Source organism: Lepisma saccharinum, chromosome 8 (assembly GCF_977018435.1).
Source record: "Lepisma saccharinum chromosome 8, izLepSacc3.1, whole genome shotgun sequence".
Lineage (NCBI taxonomy): Eukaryota > Metazoa > Arthropoda > Insecta > Zygentoma > Lepismatidae > Lepisma > Lepisma saccharinum.
Window position 1 is genome coordinate 82,124,219 of NC_139236.1, and position 20,202 is coordinate 82,144,420.

Genomic DNA, 20,202 nt, shown 5'->3' on the forward strand with positions numbered 1-20,202 from the left:
ATACCAACTTCGCAGCTTCGCTTTCTTGTGCGGAAGGTTCATGAACAAAATGTATAGAACAATATTCAGATTTTTTAAAGACTTGAGTCAAAAATTTATTAGATTCAATTTCGAACAATAAACGATCAATATCTCAATTATCAACAATGTGAGAAACATTTCATCATGAACAAACCCAATTTAATTGCATTTAGAAAATCTCTCCAATTTAAACTTTAACAAACCTTTCTTACAATTTACCATCCGTCATTTGACGTATCAAGAATACGTATTACTACTTAGACGTTAATAGCAACTTGAATTACAATCGCAATTAAATCCCTTCCTTTATACTCGTTATAAAATCCACTTGGTCATCAAACCGAACATTTACAATTAATTAACAAGTGACTCACTTAGGCCTATTATGCTTTTGTCACAATAAATTATACAATTCTCCCGTTTCTACGTTTGATGCTCCCACTAATCTAATTTAATGTTGTGCCACCCTAATATTAATTATTCCAACATTTAAAGATTCGCGACGATGGACAGAAATTATCATTCGTACGCCTCGCTAAATTTCAATGTTACGCGAACGTTGCAAGTTCCGTCATTTTCATTGCCGTATCACAAAATATTCAACTAGTGGTATCACTTTAATTATCCCACCTGTATAGTTGCAATCAAGAATAGTTTAAACTTTCGTCGCCCGTTCTTCTTTCATTTTACTCGTTTAAGTTTTTTGACTCAATCGTAATAAAGAAACGGGATTCTAACCCAGTTTCGCGACTTGGACTTCGCAGAACTAAGAGAACGTATCGACACTGTACATACCTCCATTAATCTCTTCCAAAATGTTCCATCCTCAAATTCGACACTGCAAAGGATGGTCAGTCAAACAGAACTCTGCCTTCCTTCAAGTTCTGGCCTCTGAATATTGGGGTAACGTCTGGAAACGTCCATCAAATCCGTCCCTCGGATATAGCTCTGGATACAGGTCCACGTTGCGGGAAAACTGACGAAATCTAACTGGGCCTCGTTAAATTTCACTCCAATCAAATGCAACTTCCTTGCACGCGTATGATATCCGTCCAAAAGGTAGTTCTGTCTCGCGTTGACGTGCCGAACTTCATAGAGAGTAATAATAACGAAGCGTGCAAACGCAATCAGAATAAAGTTAAAGTCTCGCCCGCGAGACGTACTTGCACGCTTAAACCAACACCATACTCTCTGCCTGTCTTCCACTCGTGACCCCAGTCACGGTGACAGCTTTCGCGTAGGTCTGCCAAGTCGGAACTGATTTCTGCCGATATTTTTTTTGTGTCTGCTCGAAAAGCGAGCGCCGAGTGAGAGGTCAATGGAGACCTCTAGCGGGGGCTAATATAATCAAGAAAGACAAGCGAGACGCAAGGCGTACGAAGAATGAGGAATTGTGACGTTATTCCACGCAGAATTATTACGTAATACTTTTTTGTACGCAAAGCGTAGGAAAAACGTCACAAACTCCCCCACGTAGCAAAAGAAGAATATATGCCAAATATATAACAATTAGAATATGCAAAATTTAAGTAAAGGGCACAAAAATTATAGCAACAATCAATAACACCTGCTGGGAGCATCATATCTACAGCAATACAAGTAATAGTCTATATAAAAGAACCATAAATATGTGACTAGAGAGAAACAAGCATCAATAAATATATTCATAAGCACACACAAACAATATGTTTAAGACTAGAATATGATAATATCTTGACTAGACATAGATTGGTAAACAAATCACACACACCAATTAATGTACATAGTAATATGATATCGTGATAATCATGAAAATGAAGCATAAGAAGATCGATTGCAATCGAGATGACTCCATGAGATAATATGTTAATATGACAATTTTAATTACCCACGGACAATGGGTATAAACATAATGTCGAAGAAAAAAAGGGGGGAAACATTTATATGAATTCAAACACTAATGTGATCATAGTGACAGTAAGACACAGATACATAAGAGATGTCCAAATAACATTGTGTGGTGAAAGAATTCTGAAAAATAATACCAGAAACGACGCACTATCCAATGAGCAGTCCTAAATAATAACATTTTGGTTTTACTTATATTTGGATGGATTTGATGCACAAAACGTTGATTTCCAGGGTGGCACACTCAACACATAAGTTCCCTCGGAAAATATGAAAATAAACAACAAAAAAAAGAAGAATTAGAAGAGAAGAAGAAATGGAAGATAAACAAAGGAATAGGAAAGGGGCGAGGAAACCTAAGGGAGGGGAATAAAAATTTAGAATTAGGAGCATCAATTACATATTGAATTATTTAAAGATTCAGTGAAACATCCATCATATATATATATATATATCAAAATAGCGCAAGAAATGATATACTGTAACACATTATTGTCAAAAAGTGATGATTCAACTTGAAATGAAATGAGAGGCAAAAAAAGGCCCAAATATAATACACACAAAAAAAAAAAATATATATATATATATATATATAACATTAGGCATGTGAATATAGTACTCATTGAAAAACTAGTACACATCAATTAATTTTTACATAATAAATACCTCTTCAATAATTCTCATAATTTCAATACAAAATACACAATGAAAAGTTCAAACCTGAGTCAATACCAACAAGAATCTGCACTATCTGCGAGGAACAGGAGCGTGAGACGCAGAACGAGTAGAAGGAGGGCGACGTCGACAGTGGGAATCAGAATGTCCTGATTGACGGCAAAAATGGCAATAAAAGGATTGAAAAGAACGTGAGAAACGCTGAGGGTTTTGATCCCGGGTGGCGGGGTACAAAAGTGAAGCCATGTGAGAGTCTGATAACTCCACTTCTGATGAAGCTTCCTCGCGGAGATAATATGGTTTAATATGGGAAATGTGGACCTTCCGGAGGAAAACTTCAGTTTCCGGATCTACCAAGAGAACCGTTACGGGGCCCAAAACCTTAAAAACCTTAGCAGGACCTGCCCAACGTTGCTGGAGTTTCGCAGTAACCTTGTGGAAGGCGTTACTCTGGGGAAAGGTTTTATAGAGAACTAAATCTCCCACCTTAAATGAAGAAGGTTGTCTGTTAATCGGGGGAAAAGGAAAAGAGGTCGACCCAACCCGTGGCAAATGGCCTTGAAAGGGAAGCGACATTATATTTGTTCCTGGATGAGGATATCCAAAAGGTGTAAAAAAATATAGCCAAAACAAAAAGGGGAATAACAATATCCAAAATACAAGGTAAGTGCAATAATGCAACATCAAGATATACTGTAAAATATTGAAAATCAATAAACAAAAGTTCTTATGTATGAATCTGTACAAAAAAAAAAATATTTTCAAAAGAATGTCTAAAAAAAAAGGGGGGGTAAATCTATCGTCCGGAAAAAAAAGGGGGTCTCCAAGGTTAACAAAAAAATTGTTAAGCAGCCAACAATGTATGGCCACAAGGGAATTTATTAAACAAGCAAGGTTATAATTCGGAATGTTGGTATCACCAATACTACCCAAAAAATAAAAGTGCGGGGAAGGGAAAAAAAAATTGTGATATTTCTTGTATATAATTTAATAAAACCTGCTCTGATACCAGGAACTTTGTAACGTGTTGGCTGCGTACTAGAAAAAGGGACAATAAAGCCTTATGGGAAGCGTGAAGAAATAGGTCCGGGATCGATTAATGTACGCGCTATAAAGTTAGCAACAACCAACAGTTACAAGTAACAAATTGTTGAGGTCGTTGGCCAGTGCTTTAACACCGCCACCTCAGTCTCAATAGAGAACCAATGACAAGGCTATACCTAAGAATAAAGAAAATATAATTCTCGGTACTTGTCCCACCTTTAAATCAATCAAAATAAGTAATAGGCAATGGCATTCACAAAATATCGTGGAATATTTCACTCAGGTTTGACAATTCTCCCAAAATATCCTGCAATACAAAAAAATACACACTAACTACTCATAAGAGAACTACAGGATCAATACTACTCAATGAAGTGCATAACTTCCTTTCTTACCAATACCAACTTCGCAGCTTCGCTTTCTTGTGCGGAAGGTTCATGAACAAAATGTATAGAACAATATTCAGATTTTTTAAAGACTTGAGTCAAAAATTTATTAGATTCAATTTCGAACAATAAACGATCAATATCTCAATTATCAACAATGTGAGAAACATTTCATCATGAACAAACCCAATTTAATTGCATTTAGAAAATCTCTCCAATTTAAACTTTAACAAACCTTTCTTACAATTTACCATCCGTCATTTGACGTATCAAGAATACGTATTACTACTTAGACGTTAATAGCAACTTGAATTACAATCGCAATTAAATCCCTTCCTTTATACTCGTTATAAAATCCACTTGGTCATCAAACCGAACATTTACAATTAATTAACAAGTGACTCACTTAGGCCTATTATGCTTTTGTCACAATAAATTATACAATTCTCCCGTTTCTACGTTTGATGCTCCCACTAATCTAATTTAATGTTGTGCCACCCTAATATTAATTATTCCAACATTTAAAGATTCGCGACGATGGACAGGAATTATCATTCGTACGCCTCGCTAAATTTCAATGTTACGCGAACGTTGCAAGTTCCGTCATTTTCATTGCCGTATCACAAAATATTCAACTAGTGGTATCACTTTAATTATCCCACCTGTATAGTTGCAATCAAGAATAGTTTAAACTTTCGTCGCCCGTTCTTCTTTCATTTTACTCGTTTAAGTTTTTTGACTCAATCGTAATAAAGAAACGGGATTCTAACCCAGTTTCGCGACTTGGACTTCGCAGAACTAAGAGAACGTATCGACACTGTACATACCTCCATTAATCTCTTCCAAAATGTTCCATCCTCAAATTCGACACTGCAAAGGATGGTCAGTCAAACAGAACTCTGCCTTCCTTCAAGTTCTGGCCTCTGAATATTGGGGTAACGTCTGGAAACGTCCATCAAATCCGTCCCTCGGATATAGCTCTGGATACAGGTCCACGTTGCGGGAAAACTGACGAAATCTAACTGGGCCTCGTTAAATTTCACTCCAATCAAATGCAACTTCCTTGCACGCGTATGATATCCGTCCAAAAGGTAGTTCTGTCTCGCGTTGACGTGCCGAACTTCATAGAGAGTAATAATAACGAAGCGTGCAAACGCAATCAGAATAAAGTTAAAGTCTCGCCCGCGAGACGTACTTGCACGCTTAAACCAACACCATACTCTCTGCCTGTCTTCCACTCGTGACCCCAGTCACGGTGACAGCTTTCGCGTAGGTCTGCCAAGTCGGAACTGATTTCTGCCGATATTTTTTTTGTGTCTGCTCGAAAAGCGAGCGCCGAGTGAGAGGTCAATGGAGACCTCTAGCGGGGGCTAATATAATCAAGAAAGACAAGCGAGACGCAAGGCGTACGAAGAATGAGGAATTGTGACGTTATTCCACGCAGAATTATTACGTAATACTTTTTTGTACGCAAAGCGTAGGAAAAACGTCACATATTGTAATAATAAGCAACAGATCAAATTGAGACACTATGCAAGGCAACATTTTGTAGTGCTTCAGTTGTATAAGAACATAATTTTTGTAGCATGCATTTAGTGTTGTCTTCGTGTCAACTCTGCATTAAAAAACAGTGACATCTTTGGACTAGAGAGCGTAGCAATTTCCAAAACCTTTCAATGAACATAGCTTTGCGAATATATTATAGATATTCAGTTTTTCCTGATTTGTGATTTCAAAGGATGTAGAAACTATTTAGTATCGAATCGAATAATTACCTTTTTTTACTTCAGCTTTATGCAGCATTGAAGTTTCTTGACATATCACTATGTTAATATGATAAATATATTTGTAAACTTGGGTTTAAAAATTGTAATACACATTACGTAAATTCACTACTTACCATCTGGAATACTATGGTCCAGAACGTCTTTCACTATTGAGGAAAATCATAGAACTTATTAATAATACATTATTAATAATAATATTTATAAATTCACAAGTACACACACATGAAATAAGTAGAACAATATGCTTACACTTTATATATAAAATCAATCACATGGCAGATTCTTTCAAGTAATACAGTGTGGAACCCAGTCAAAGTTCTAATTTTCTTACAATTTTGAAACATTTAATGTGACTGTAATAATTCTGAAGTCTTTAAGCATCAATGAACTAGAACACGAATCGAATATAATACAATAAGAACCCTAACTAACCTTCAGATTTAATATATTTAAATGCAAAGAAATTAAACTCCTTAAGATTTCAGCTGCATGCATATTGATTATTGTTTCTATGATGTAATGTATTAGATGTATATTGTAATTGCTTGAAAATTAATTCGAAACCTTGTCCCCTATTCTGAAACTATAATTCATAATGAGAAGTTTGGAACAACTACGTGATTTTATGAGGCATTGTGACATGTCAATTCTATTGTCTTTCAAGAGTAGGATATATAATGTGTGTGTGCCTGTGTGTTTACTGCATATTAGATAAGATATATACATATTTTCTCTCTACCTACCGGTGTCAGCTGCTAGTCCAAGTATGTAATCTCCTGAATTTTCTGCTATGATGTTGCCTTCAGCTCTCGCTATTGAGAAAAAAAGTACGTCGTTAGTTTCTTTACATATTTACTAAATTAGTAAAGAAATCAAGTATAACCAGACCAACTCTACGGATATCCTTAATGTAAATCCAGTGCCTCCCCGATGGCGCAGTGGTAGAATCTTCGCCTTGTAATCAAGGGGTCCCGAGTTCGATAGCCGGTGGAGGCACATAGTGGTTCGTACCCCACTTTAAACTGTAGGTCCAGTCCCGATTAGCCTTACTGTGCATAAAGTGGACTTAAAATACCAAATAAGTGAATCAATCAATTTATTGTAAATCCAATTTACACCAGGCCTGAATTCCTTCTGTGCTTCCTTGTTAAGCATAAATCCAAAATCCTGATCTAGCGTGTGTTTTCATGCATTGTCATCTTTTGTAAAGCATTGTTTGGGCGCAACCATGATCTTCTGCATTTTCAAGCCACGAAATAGAAAATCGTGAAGCAGTGTCGGTGGTTCTTGTCTCCAAGACTGTTATCTTGGAAACTTGAGTCAGTCTCATCCACCCTGCCAGTTTGATTGAAGGTCACAGAAACACCCTACATACAGTGTAACTAAAGACAAAATAAAGGAATAGAACAGCATTTACCTATGTCTAATATCCACTTTCCAAATCTGTACAGCCAATCTGCCAATGCTGAAAAAAAATTATGATTACATATTAATACACTTCTCATGGATCAAATAGGGAAAAAAGACAAATCCTAAATGTATAAACAAATGCACAAAGCATTACCCTGCCGGTATTGTTTAAGAAAATAAACTGAAATGTATATTAGTTTTTACAGTCAAATGATGTTACGAATGTACAAATCATTCATATTTTGTTAAGAATTTTAATCCATCTGTTTTCTTCACAAATGCTGTAGCCATGCAGGTCCCTTACATTTTTGGTGAAAATAATGAAATTCTTTCAATTCGGTTGGCAAATATGATAAACTCAGCAGAATACATAAAATAGCAGCGTTTGATTTCAGTTCATTTTATGCTTAGATATACCGTACAAAAGGAAAAAATAGAAATTTAGCAAACTGTTGTAAATTTACAAGCAGACATCGTTTGTTGTAGGTACCCTCAGAATCTGGATAATGGAACATCCGGATTTGGCCATCTGGATAGAAAATTTTCCTATATGTGGATAAAAGTTTATCCGAAGCAAGAAGACAGTAAACTGTTGCAAGAAAACTCCGTAACAATCCGAAATGTAGACGGGCGTTGACAAAATACTGTGTAGATTATGGGTAATACCTTGACTGGAAATTTTAGTAGGCTACAAAGTTGCAAAATAACAGTGCAAGAAGTGTCTGAATCTAAAAATGTGCACCAAAAGTTTCAAAATAAAATCAACTACTATCCTACATAATGCAAAGGGAAAAAAATGTTACTCAAACAAGAAACAATATGCAACATAATCAAGTTTTAATGAAACGTTTACGTCAAATCAATTTACAACAATTCGTATTTCAATATTGAAGTAAGATTTTTTTTAAAGATTTAGACCAGTCAGTCTAATACCCTATTCTGTTAAGAAAGATACCTAGCATTACATGACGTGACACGTTTTTCCATTTTCCCCATACGGAATGTATCTAAGATCTATATTACGTGAAAACATAATTTATTGTTTCAACATTTATAAGACACTATTTTTTAATTAATTGCAATAACATATATTTCTTTAGGGATTATACTCATACAACAAAAATGAAAATAGCATATACAATTCTAATATAAAAGTGATTGTTGTAGAGGTGTGCTTCTTTGGGGAATAAATACTACAAGAATAAATTAACTTACATAATGTATCTTGTATATAAGTGTTTATAATGTTTTCCACGTCTACTTCACTGTCATCTGGTGCTGAAAAAACATAATCAAGTACTTAAATAATTCTCATTACGAGACACACTGCAAATAAAGATAAATGAAGTTTGAGATTGATAAAGAAACACATTTACAAGAATACATTTCTAGTTCTTTGATCAAATTAGAAATATAAATAGCCTATAGTTCAAAACTATTTCTGGCGACATTCGGATATATTCAACATTTTCAACATTTTCCTTGTTTCCTTCATTCCGTTCAACAACTACTATCGGCTATGTGAAACTCCTCTTTGTTTTAAATAACTATTTCAAGCATTTGATTAAGGTACTGTACTTACCAATTAGAACTCCTCTTGCGCCTGCAATTCAATAGAACTGTTATGAATGTGAATTTTCAAGTTATTTTATTGTTCTAGCTAATGAATGTAAATTATATTAGAATTTGTATATTTTTAACGTTCATCGACTTTAAAATTTAGATTTTTCATATTTAAGCTTATTATATGGAACACTCATAATACATTTTAATTTTATTTCGCTAAATGGAGTAGATTTAACCGAAATATTAATTACTCGCACAATATACAATATGTAATTACATGGAGAATTAGTCAGCAATGTAATTTCTTCTTGCTCGTAATAAGTATAAATATGTCCTTACACAGTTTTATAATTTGGCGGTGTTTTTTCCAATAGTCAAATTGTGGTAATACAGTTATATAGGGTAATATTAATTAGATTATAACCTAATAGAAACATCACATTTAACTACCACATGCTGCTATTGAAATTCAAGCATCAAATTTGTAATAATTAATTGATTGAGTGTATTGGTTGGAAATTCTAGCACTATTTTTCTTGTAATATTTCTGAATAGTTGGGTTTGGATTTATGGTATAGTATTGTTTGTTTTCTTCATTATTCAAAATGTATTTCTATGAAAAGTATTTATTATACATTTCAGCCCAATCATATGTTATTCATATGTTATTTAATAATGTACAATTTCAATCAGCATAGAAAATATTCTATAAAAGTACAAAGCGTTGTTCACTTAGATAAAAAATGAATGTTTTTCAGTTTATTAGGAAAATTATATTTATTATGTCATCTATGTTGAAAAGGGTGCTGTGGGTTAATAACCCGCACACCTTAAACTCCACTATTAAAGAAACATCCACGAAGAATAGCCGGACTGACTCTAAGATGACGACTTTTGGCATGAAAGGGAAAACGAGAATTGGGTGTTGGAATGTGAGAACTTTAAGAGAGAGTGGTAGACTTCAGCAAGCAGTAGCCCAAATGCAGGCCTACAGGTTGGACATATTGGGGATCAGTGAGACAAGATGGAAAGGATTTGGAGAGATGAGAACTAAAGATGGATTTACATTCCTATATTCAGGAAGAGAAGAGGAGGAACAACATCGGGATGGTGTAGGTATTCTCTTGAGTAAGATAGCAAAGAAAAGTTTATTGGAATGGAACCCTGTTTCTGAAAGAATTATAACTGCGAAGTTCAAAGCAAAGGTGAGAAACATTAAAATAGTACAATGCTATGCCCCAACAGAAGTTTCAGACATAACAGAAAAAATGGAATTTTATTCAAAATTGCACCAAGAACTAGTACATAATAAGAAAGACATATGTATCTTGATGGGAGATATAAATGCAAAAATTGGATCAGATAATGAAGGAATAGAGCATATTATGGGTAGACATGGACTGGGGGAAATGAATGAAAATGGCCAATTATTTGTTGATCTTTGTGCAGAAAATGACCTGATCATAGGTGGAACTGTTTTTCCCCACAAAGATATCCATAAAGTGACATGGGTATCACCTGATCATGTGACAGAAAATCAAATTGACCATGTTTGCATTACCCGTAAATGGAGAAGATCCCTTCTAGATGTAAGAAATAAAAGAGGAGCCGATATTGGTAGTGATCACCACTTGGTAATTGCAGTCTTTAAACTTCGGATAATGGCAGCATGTAAAAAGTTTTCAAAAATGGGAAAGAAATTTGATTTGAAAAAGTTAAATGATAAAGATACAAGAAATAGATTTGTATTGGAACTTAGGAACAGGTTTGAAGGTTTACAAATGGAGCAAGATGAAGATATAGAAGAAAGAGAAGAGGATACAATAGAGAGAAAGTGGAAGAAGACCAAGAATAATTTGATAGAAATAAGTGAAAACATTTTAGGATATAGGGAAAGTAATCAGAAAGACTGGATGTCAACTAACACATGGGATAAAATTAAAGCTAGAAAAATGAAGAAGGAAGAATTAAACACTGCAAAAACAAGAACCCAAAAGAGTTCGCTACAAAGACAATATAAAGAGCTTGATAGAAAAGTGAAGAAGAGTGCTCGAAATGATAAACGCAATTGGATAGAACAGCAAGCAAGAGTAGCAGAGGAAGCAGCAAGTAAGGGTGATTTAAAACAACTTTATCAAACAACACGCTTACTATCAAAGCGACAATTTAAGAAAAATATACCAGTCAAGGATAAGAATGGCAGGCTGTTAACGGATAAACAAGAACAAATGAAGAGATGGAAAGAACACTTTGAAGAGGTATTAAATAGGAACATCAGAGAAAATGATAGAACGAGAGAAATAGAGAGTGAGGCTGAAGAAACTGAAGAAAATGAAGAGCGTGCAGAGATGAGAATCTCAGACCTTCCTCCTTCAATTCAGGAAATCAAACTAGCACTTAAGCAACAAAAGAATGGGAAAGCAGCTGGAATAGACCAAATTCCACCAGAGATTTTGAAGGTAAACGTGAACTTGATGGCAGAAATATTATATGAAGTGTTGGCGGCAGTTTGGGAAAAAGAGAAAATGCCAGAAGATTGGAAAAGAGGTCTTATAATAAAAATTCCAAAGAAAGGCGATATGACAAATTGTAATAACTGGAGAGGAATCACGCTGTTATCGGTCCCAAGTAAAATACTAACTAGGGTTATATTAAATCGCATTCAAGATAAAGTAGAAGACAAGATTAGGAGAGAGCAAGCAGGATTTCGTTCTAGTAGATCCTGCACAGATCAAATCTGTACATTAAGGATTATCATTGAGCAATGCATAGAATGGAATACTAGATTGTATACCATCTTTGTAGATTTTGAGAAAGCCTTTGATTCTATAACAAGGGAAAAAATGTGGCAAATATTACAGAAGTTTGGAATACCACTTAAGATAATAAGGATAATTCAGGAGTCATATCGACAATACAAGAGTCAAGTTATTCATGAAGGAGATGTTACAGAACCCTTCGTAACAGAATCTGGAGTGAGGCAGGGATGTATTCTGTCGCCTCTTATTTTTCTTCTCGTAATAGATACAGTAATGAGGGAAACCGTAAAGGGAAAAAGAAGAGGAATGCAATGGGGCCTTATGGATAGATTAGAAGATTTAGATTTTGCCGATGATGTGTGTCTGTTGTCAGAATCTTATAGAGATGCAAAAACTAAATTGGAAGATCTGGTTGTAGAAGCTAAAAAATTCGGACTGACATTAAATAAATCAAAGACTAAAACAATGCGAATAAATGCAAGAATCCAAGATTACATTCAATTAGAAAATGAAATATTAGAAGATGTAGACAATTTTACTTACTTAGGAAGTGTAGTTGCAACAAATGGAGGAGCAGAACATGATGTAAAACAACGCATCAAGAAAGCAAATGGGGCCTTTGTACAACTCTACCCAATATGGAAAAGTAGGATTATAACTACAGAAACAAAGTTAAAGATTTTTAGAAGCAATGTTAAATCAGTATTGCTGTATGGAGCAGAATCCTGGAAAGTCACAACTGAAATCACAAATAGACTACAAGTTTTCATTAACAGATGTCTCAGGAGAATATTAAATGTACATTGGCCAGAAGTAATCACAAATCAAGAACTTTGGATACGAGCATCAGAAGACCAGATTAAAAACCAAATTAAAAGAAGAAAATGGAACTGGATAGGACACACACTAAGGAAAGCAGACAACACAATTGAAAAGCAAGCACTTTACTGGAACCCTCAAGGTGCTAGAAAAAGGGGAAGACCCAAAAGCTCATGGAGACGTACTGTTGAAGAAGAAGGAAAACAACAGGGGAAAAGTTGGAAAGAAATGAAGAAGATCGCATGCAATAGAGTGAGATGGAGACACTTCGTGGATGCCCTATGTTCCAATAGGAACGAAAGGAATTAAGAAGAAGATATGTTGAAAAAATAGGCCTGTATTTTAAATCTATACGTTCTATTCACGCACTTCACTACCATATTTCCTTATGGACATAAAATATCAGACTCACCAGAAGCTCGCCCCAATATGTTACCTGGATAAATAAATATATTTGAAAGATATCTTGACTCTTGACGCGGTACAGAATACTTATGTATGTTTTTCTAATTTATTATCATTACTCAAGTGATATAAATGCTTTAATACCGGTTAAAATAAATTTAAATATTTCCTAGCGTAACACTAAGTGATCCTAAGTATATACTACTTATTTATAAGTATAACATTGCTTATTATGCAAAGTACTGCCATGGCTAAATTTAAAATGAAATTCGTATTAAAATTCCTTGACTCAACAAAGTTTAAATATTTAAAACTTAGCAATTGATAATGAAAACCTACCTACAGGCCGTTTATGGTGCTTCTCTGAAACCGGAAATACGAATAGTTATTGGACTTCGTTAGAAATTTTCTGCTTTAGAAATGATGGCGCAACTTACGTTTAGCGAAAGAATACAGTTTTAGAAATGCTGATAAGACAATTTAATGCAAAAAATGTTTAACCTTTTACTGTAGTTTAAATAGTTAAATATTGTTATGTTCATGTAGTTTATGCACACAAAATAAAATTTTATCGTCGCCTTTAGTGAAATTAATCATGTAATCATTGTGAGGAGCTTCAATATTAAAATTCACAATTGCCTTTTTAAAGAGGTATTACTACGTCAAGTTCTTAATCTGTGCTTCACATTCAAACAAATAATATGAGCTTCGTTTCCGGCCGCTATACTTATTTACTGCGACAGTGTAGTTAGTTCATTCCTTGCTTGAATCATAGTTTAATAGTTTACGACAGAAGTAGTATGAAAGTATATAATATAAGCACAAAAATTGTACAAAAGAAGAGGTTATTTGATTAAACAGCCCGATTTGCCTACACTTAAAACTATGGCAAGATGCCCTTATTCCCCATTTCTTCAAGTGTGATATCCTCTTAATTCCATGAATTCTGAATTCTAGTGTAGAAAAGAAGAACCCTCAATAGACAGATTTGCCTACACTTAAAACTATGCCAAGATGCCCTTATTCCCCATTTCTTCAAGTGTGATATGCTCTTAATTCCATGAATTCTGAATTCTAGTGTAGAAAAAAAGAACCCTCAATAGACAGATTTGCCTACACTTAAAACTATGTCAAAAAGGGCATATAGCCCAATCGGCCATGTGTGTACATATTTAAATCTAGAGAATCTTGAATTCTAGTGTAGAAATGAAGAACTCCCCTTAGACAGATTTGCCCATGTGTGTAAAAGCTACATCTCTCAGTTTGTTGTTTTTGACTATACTTAAAACTAGGGCAAAAATGCTTATATTCTCATGCTCTACAACTTACAGATCAATACAATAGGACAAGGGCAGGCATGCAAATTAGTTCCATGTTTTTTTCTAATCTTTGATCAGTTACATGTCCTGGCCAGCAATAAATTATGCACGCCTGGGAGATTTTATATGCTTGCATGCATGAGATAAAATCTACACTGTGCCCTTTCAGGGAAAATTCCCCATACATGCCATCATGTTATTGACTCCAAGGGAAATTCCTAGTAAAAAGAACATTGGCCTCTTGCATGTTGTCATATATGCCTGAATTGGATTCAGGTTTTGCCTTGTTCTGATAATATATACCCGAGTGAGACTTACAGAAATATTCATTGCACATTTCAAAGTCCAACTTTGAATTGTATTTAGCTGATATATAGCTCTCCTGGGTTCTGATGCTCAATAGAATATGGACATAGTCCCATAGCTTATTGCCTTGTAAACAAGAGCTCTGGGTTCTGATACTCAATAAAATGTGGACATAGTCCCATGGCTTATTGCCTTGTAAACAAGAGCTCTGGGTTTGAATCCTGATAAAATGTGAAGCCTCCCCTGATGGCAAAGTGTTAATATTGCTGCCTTGTAAACAAGAGCTCTGGATTTGAATCCTGGTAAAATGTGAGGCCTCCCCTGATGGCAAAGTGTTAATATTGCTGCCTTGTAAACAAGAGCTCTGGATTTGAATCCTGGTAAAATGTGTAAGATTGAAATACATGTGGCAAAATAATATGTCCACACGTGAGATTTTGAGAATAATCACTGCTAGTTGATATACAACTGATAGCTCCCAGATCTGAAACCTGGTAAAGTGTGTTATACAATAGCATAATAGAGCAAAATTATTTTATATTGGGGATCACCAGAGCCTAGTTACTGCTGTTGTTTGGGTATAAAAGCACCAGCTCAGTCACTAACTGCTGTTATAATTGTTTTGGCATATTGTCCATAGTTCTGTTTTTTTGGACCAAGAAATTTTATATAAACAAACAACAAAAAATGCCAAATCAAAAATATTGCAATCAATGCAAAAAAAATATATCTAGTTCTAATTGGTCTAGGCACCGGTTTAATTGTGACCGTAAGAAATGCAGAAAGGCCACAAAAATGTGTCCAAGATGCCATAAAATATTAAGCAAGGCATATTACAAAAGGCATAAGTGTAATTCTTATGTACAGTCATCAATATTGCCCCCACAACCATCTACATCTGGTCTGAAAAGGAAGCATGAAACACCTGTTAATGCTAGAGCAGCAAAGCAGCCACGCTATGCACCACCTATTCATAGCAGTTTTAATGGCCAATTAAGGGATCACTGTTTTAAATCAGAGCCAAGATGTGGTATTAAGAATTTTTTGAACAGTATAAATCCTGATGTGCAGGCAATTCTAAATGCACAAAATGGCTCTTATAAGCTGTCCCTCAAATTGTTTACACAATATAAGAAACCAAACGGCACAAAATTTACACAGCCCCACATAACAGAAACTGTACCGGTATATTCAAATGCAAATTTAGACAAAATAATAAGCAGTTTGATAGATCAATTGAATATTAAACACTCTGAATTTGCTGGAAAAGATTCAGGATGGAGCCTATGCGGATCTCCACACAAGCTCTATGTTAATATTTCTGAATTCAGCCCATTACAAGGATCTACATATCTGCCATTACCTGCCAATATTAAAAACAAAAGAGCCGTGGTTAACATAGAAAATACCGACCAGAAATGCTTTCTGTGGTGTATTTTAGCTGCTTTGTTTCCAGTTTCAAGGAATCCTCAGAGAATAAGTTATTATAAACAATATGAACACAATTTTGATGAAGCAATGGAGGGTTTAGAATATCCAATGCCTGTTCAGAATATTGATAAATTTGAAAAAAAGGCCCGGGATATCAATGGTAAACAATTATCTATTAATGTATTTATTTGTTCTACTGGCCGTGGCAATTGCTTGATATCACCTCTCAGAATCAGTACACTTGATGATGATTCTGCCGTTCCGATTGATCTGCTCTTAAGTGAAAGGGATGACACATATCATTACACTCTGATACATAATCTTGAAGCTTTAGTCAGATAACAATTAGACAAATCTAAGACAATATTCAAGTTGTGCAGAAGATGTTTAACTGTATTTGATGTTAAAAAATAATAAATGGGGTTCGTGAAGTGAATACAGAAATTGCTAAAAACAAGTTAATTGAGCATCTGAAATACTGTGGCAATCATAAACCTGTTCATATGGTGATGCCTAATCCAAGTGAAAAAGCCAATTTAAAAAAAATTGAAGCCTTGTTGGAACACCCAGCATATATAGTCTGTGATTTTGAATCAAATCTCAAACCCCTTGCATTCTGTAGCCCAGATCCTGATGAACCTTCAATTACACCATACCAGTTACATGAACCTTCTAGTTTTTATTATGTTGTTGTACAGTATGGTGTTGTTAGTAAAGAATATTTATACATGGGAGCAGATGACATCAAAGAATTTGCACATAGAATAGAAAATGAGTGCCATGACATAGCATCTAATGTCTTATTAAAATCAAAACCCATGTTGCCTTTAACAAAGAAACAGAATGAAGATTTCAACAATGCAGAAAAATGCCCGGTATGTGATTCTGAATTTTCAGATATAAATATCAAGATACAACACCATTCCCATACATATGGTAAATTCTTAATGGCCCTGTGTAATAGCTGTAATATTAAGATCCAGAGACCAAAATTTGTCCCTATATTTTGCCATGGTGCATCCAATTATGATTTCCATCATCTGATCAGGTACGAGGGGTTTGACAAGCAGAATTTAAATATTTTAGCAGAAAATAATGAGAAATATATTGCTATTAGCAAAATAATTAAAGTTAATGGTGTTCCTATTCACTTAAGATTTCTTGATTCATACAGAATTTTATCGGCTAGCCTGGCTACACTGGCCACTCAATTATCTGATGATCAATTCAAAATCACATGTGCTTTGTTTCCAAATCAGGACCTGAAATTAATTAGGCGGAAGGGTGTATATCCATATGACTATGTTACAGATTTTTCTAAATTTGATGAGTGTGCTCTGCCACCACAACAAGAGTTTTACAGCAAAATCAGAGGATCTGGAATCACTGATGATGATTATCACCATGCCCAGTTGATGTGGAACAATTTAAAATGCCAGACATTTGGTGATTATCACAAGGCATATTTAAAACTTGATGTCACTCTCTTAGCTGATATACTTCAGGCATTTAGAAAATCTTCCATGCAAAATTATAAGCTGGATCCAATGTATTTTTACAGTGCGCCAGGCCTAGCATGGTCTGCAATGTTTTTAAGCACTAAAATGCAATTGGATCTGATCCAAGATCAAGATATGTACTTGTTTATGGAACAATGTATAAGAGGGGGCATGGTGCAATGCTCTCAGAGATATGCAAGAGCTAATAACAAATATATTCCTGATTATGATCCAGCACTGCCATCAAATTATATACTGTATGTAGATGCCAACAGCCTCTATGGTTATGCTATGATGGATAAACTTCCATATGCAGGGCTTGAGTGGGTTGAAGATTTCAACATTGAAGATCTTAAGGATTTTTATGACAGTAACTACGGCCTGTTCTTAGAGGTTGATCTGACAATTCCAGATAATTTACACAACACATTTTCTGATCTGCCCCCAATTCCTGAGGTTAAGTGTTCACCTGGCTCTAAACAAAAGAAGCTCATGATGACTCTAGAGCCAAAACAGGATTATGTCATATATTACAAAAACCTCCAGTTCCTGATGCATCATGGTGTTCAAGTGACCAAAGTTGGCAAAGTCTTAAGGTTCAGGCACTCAAGATGGTTGAAGCCATATATTGATACAAACACAGAGCTTCGAACATCTGCAATGAGCCAATTTGATAAAACTTTGTTTAAATTGATGGTAAATTCAGTGTATGGCAAAACCATAGAAAATGTCAGAAAACATAGTGATGTTAAATTAATTACTGACCCCAGCCTGAGCAAAAAATTGATTGCAAAGCCTAATTTCAATTATAGAATTTATGATGAAAATATGGTACTTTTCAACATGAAAAAACAAGGATTAAATTTGAAAAGCCTATTTATGTAGGGGCTGTGATATTGGAATTGGCCAAATTACACATGTTAAAATTGTATTATGATGTGTTGAAACCTTTTTATAATGATCGTGTAAAACTGATGTACATGGATGCAGATAGCTTTATTTTTGATATTCAGACAGAAGATGTCTATCAAGATATGTCCCAGCCTGCATTGCTTGAATATTTTGATACCAGTGAACATACAAAGATTCAACCCCACAACAAAAAGGTGCCTGGCAAGTTAAAAGATGAGACACTTGGTGATGTTATTGTGGCATTTGCTGGGTTAAGGGCCAAGATGTACAGTTTTGAAACATGTAGTGGTGTTGTTGCCAAAAAAGCCAAGGGCATATGCAGAGTAATTGTTGACAAAGAGCTTGAATTTGAAGATTACAAAAATTGCCTCAAATCATGTAGCACAATCAGAACATCAGAAAATAGAATTCAGAGTGTGGATCACTTGTTGACTAGCAATATTGTAAGAAAAGTGGCTCTGGACCCACATGATGATAAGAGATGCATTTTGTCATGTGGCATACATACTCTACCAAGGGGTCATTGTGATTTGAAAAGTGGGAATCAATGCCCAATTACAGAGCATGATTTGAAATAAATAAACATGCCTATGAACTTATTTGGGTTCAAAAAACAGGCTATGATGGACCTGCCAACACCACAACCCTCTTCTGATATAATATCTAAACTAAGTGCCTTGTTAATTATTCATCTGAACAGCATACTTACAGATGTTGATGATGAAACAGGTAAAACATTGTACATATTTAACAATAATTTAAATCATTACCAATTACCTGTAGGTGGACAATTACAATTTATTACAACCCCTGAGGGTGATGTCAAGATTTCAATAGGGAGAAATATTTATAGAATTAAGCACTCAAACATGATTTCTGGCACTGTTTATACTGTTTCTGCTGGTGACTGCTTATATATTGAGGTCCCGGGATCCTATGACAAGCTTATACCCTTTTTTATAGAATTAAGAATTAGATATTCAATAATAAATAACCACTAAATCAAAATGCCTAATGATATATTTGGCCATACAAGGCATGAAGATCACAGTGATGAGATTCTAATGCTTGATGTCAGAGTCAAGAAATTAAGAAGTGATTTACAAGCTTTACAAACCACACTCAATGCCAGTCTTCAACTAGAAATTACAAATTTACAATCACAATGCATGGACCCTCTTCTTAAAATTGATTCAGAACTCAAATTGCTGCTTCAGAAATATACTGATTTGGCTACATTGGATAATTTTCAAAATTTAGAGGAGACTGTAGCAGCTCTTCAAGCCAAATTTAAGACTCAGGCTACCAACTCTGAGCAATTGAAACAACAATTGGAAGAGCAAATAAATAATGTCCAGACACAGCTCCAAACAATTGTCAAAAGCATAAAATCACAAGAAGATTTTGATCTAGTGATTTCCACTCTAAAAGAACAGATTCAATCACTGGAGATACCTAATCTGGACCCTCTGAACAATGCCATAGCCGAGGTTAAAGAAAAAATTGAGACACTTGAAAATTTTATGAACAACTTGCCATCTTCTGATGCTTTGAGTGCAATAACTCGGAGTGTTGCCAATATTAAGCTGCAACTTGAAACATATGAAGATTTTGGAAAAATTCAAAGTACCATAACCCATCTTGAGGGTACAATAGCAGCAGTGCAAAGTGATTTGACTAATGTACAAGAAACTCTAGAATCCCGATTGCCTGGGATTGTAGATACCCTTGTCAGTGTCCAGCAACAGATCACAAAACTTGAAAACCTCAACACTGAATCTGAGCTATCTCATTTTCATCACTTGATCGATGATATCCAAACAAAGCTTGAAATTTTACAACAATCAACACCCACTCAGGCAGATATAGCCCTGCTCCAAGATGCTATGCAAAGTGTGGCTGATGCTTCTGAATTAAACAATGTAAAATTGGCACTTGAATCTTTGCAAAATACTGTATCAAATCTACCTACATCA

At 34.9% G+C, this 20,202-nt stretch overlaps 1 protein-coding gene across 2 annotated transcripts in view; it reads right to left on the reverse strand.

The window, feature by feature from the left end:
* The window catches only part of LOC145991209 (uncharacterized), a 65,095-nt gene that overhangs the window by 19,289 nt on the left and 25,604 nt on the right, over positions 1-20,202 (reverse strand). For both annotated transcript variants that reach the window (XM_083127127.1, XM_083127126.1), the window contains exons 6-12: positions 13,099-13,122; positions 12,767-12,790; positions 8,793-8,813; positions 8,426-8,488; positions 7,218-7,265; positions 6,544-6,612; positions 5,914-5,946 (exon numbers count right to left, since the gene is read on the reverse strand). In XM_083127127.1, the coding sequence (XP_082983253.1) occupies positions 5,914-5,946; positions 6,544-6,612; positions 7,218-7,265; positions 8,426-8,488; positions 8,793-8,813; positions 12,767-12,790; positions 13,099-13,122 (282 nt within the window). The remainder of the gene's footprint in view (positions 1-5,913; positions 5,947-6,543; positions 6,613-7,217; positions 7,266-8,425; positions 8,489-8,792; positions 8,814-12,766; positions 12,791-13,098; positions 13,123-20,202) is intronic.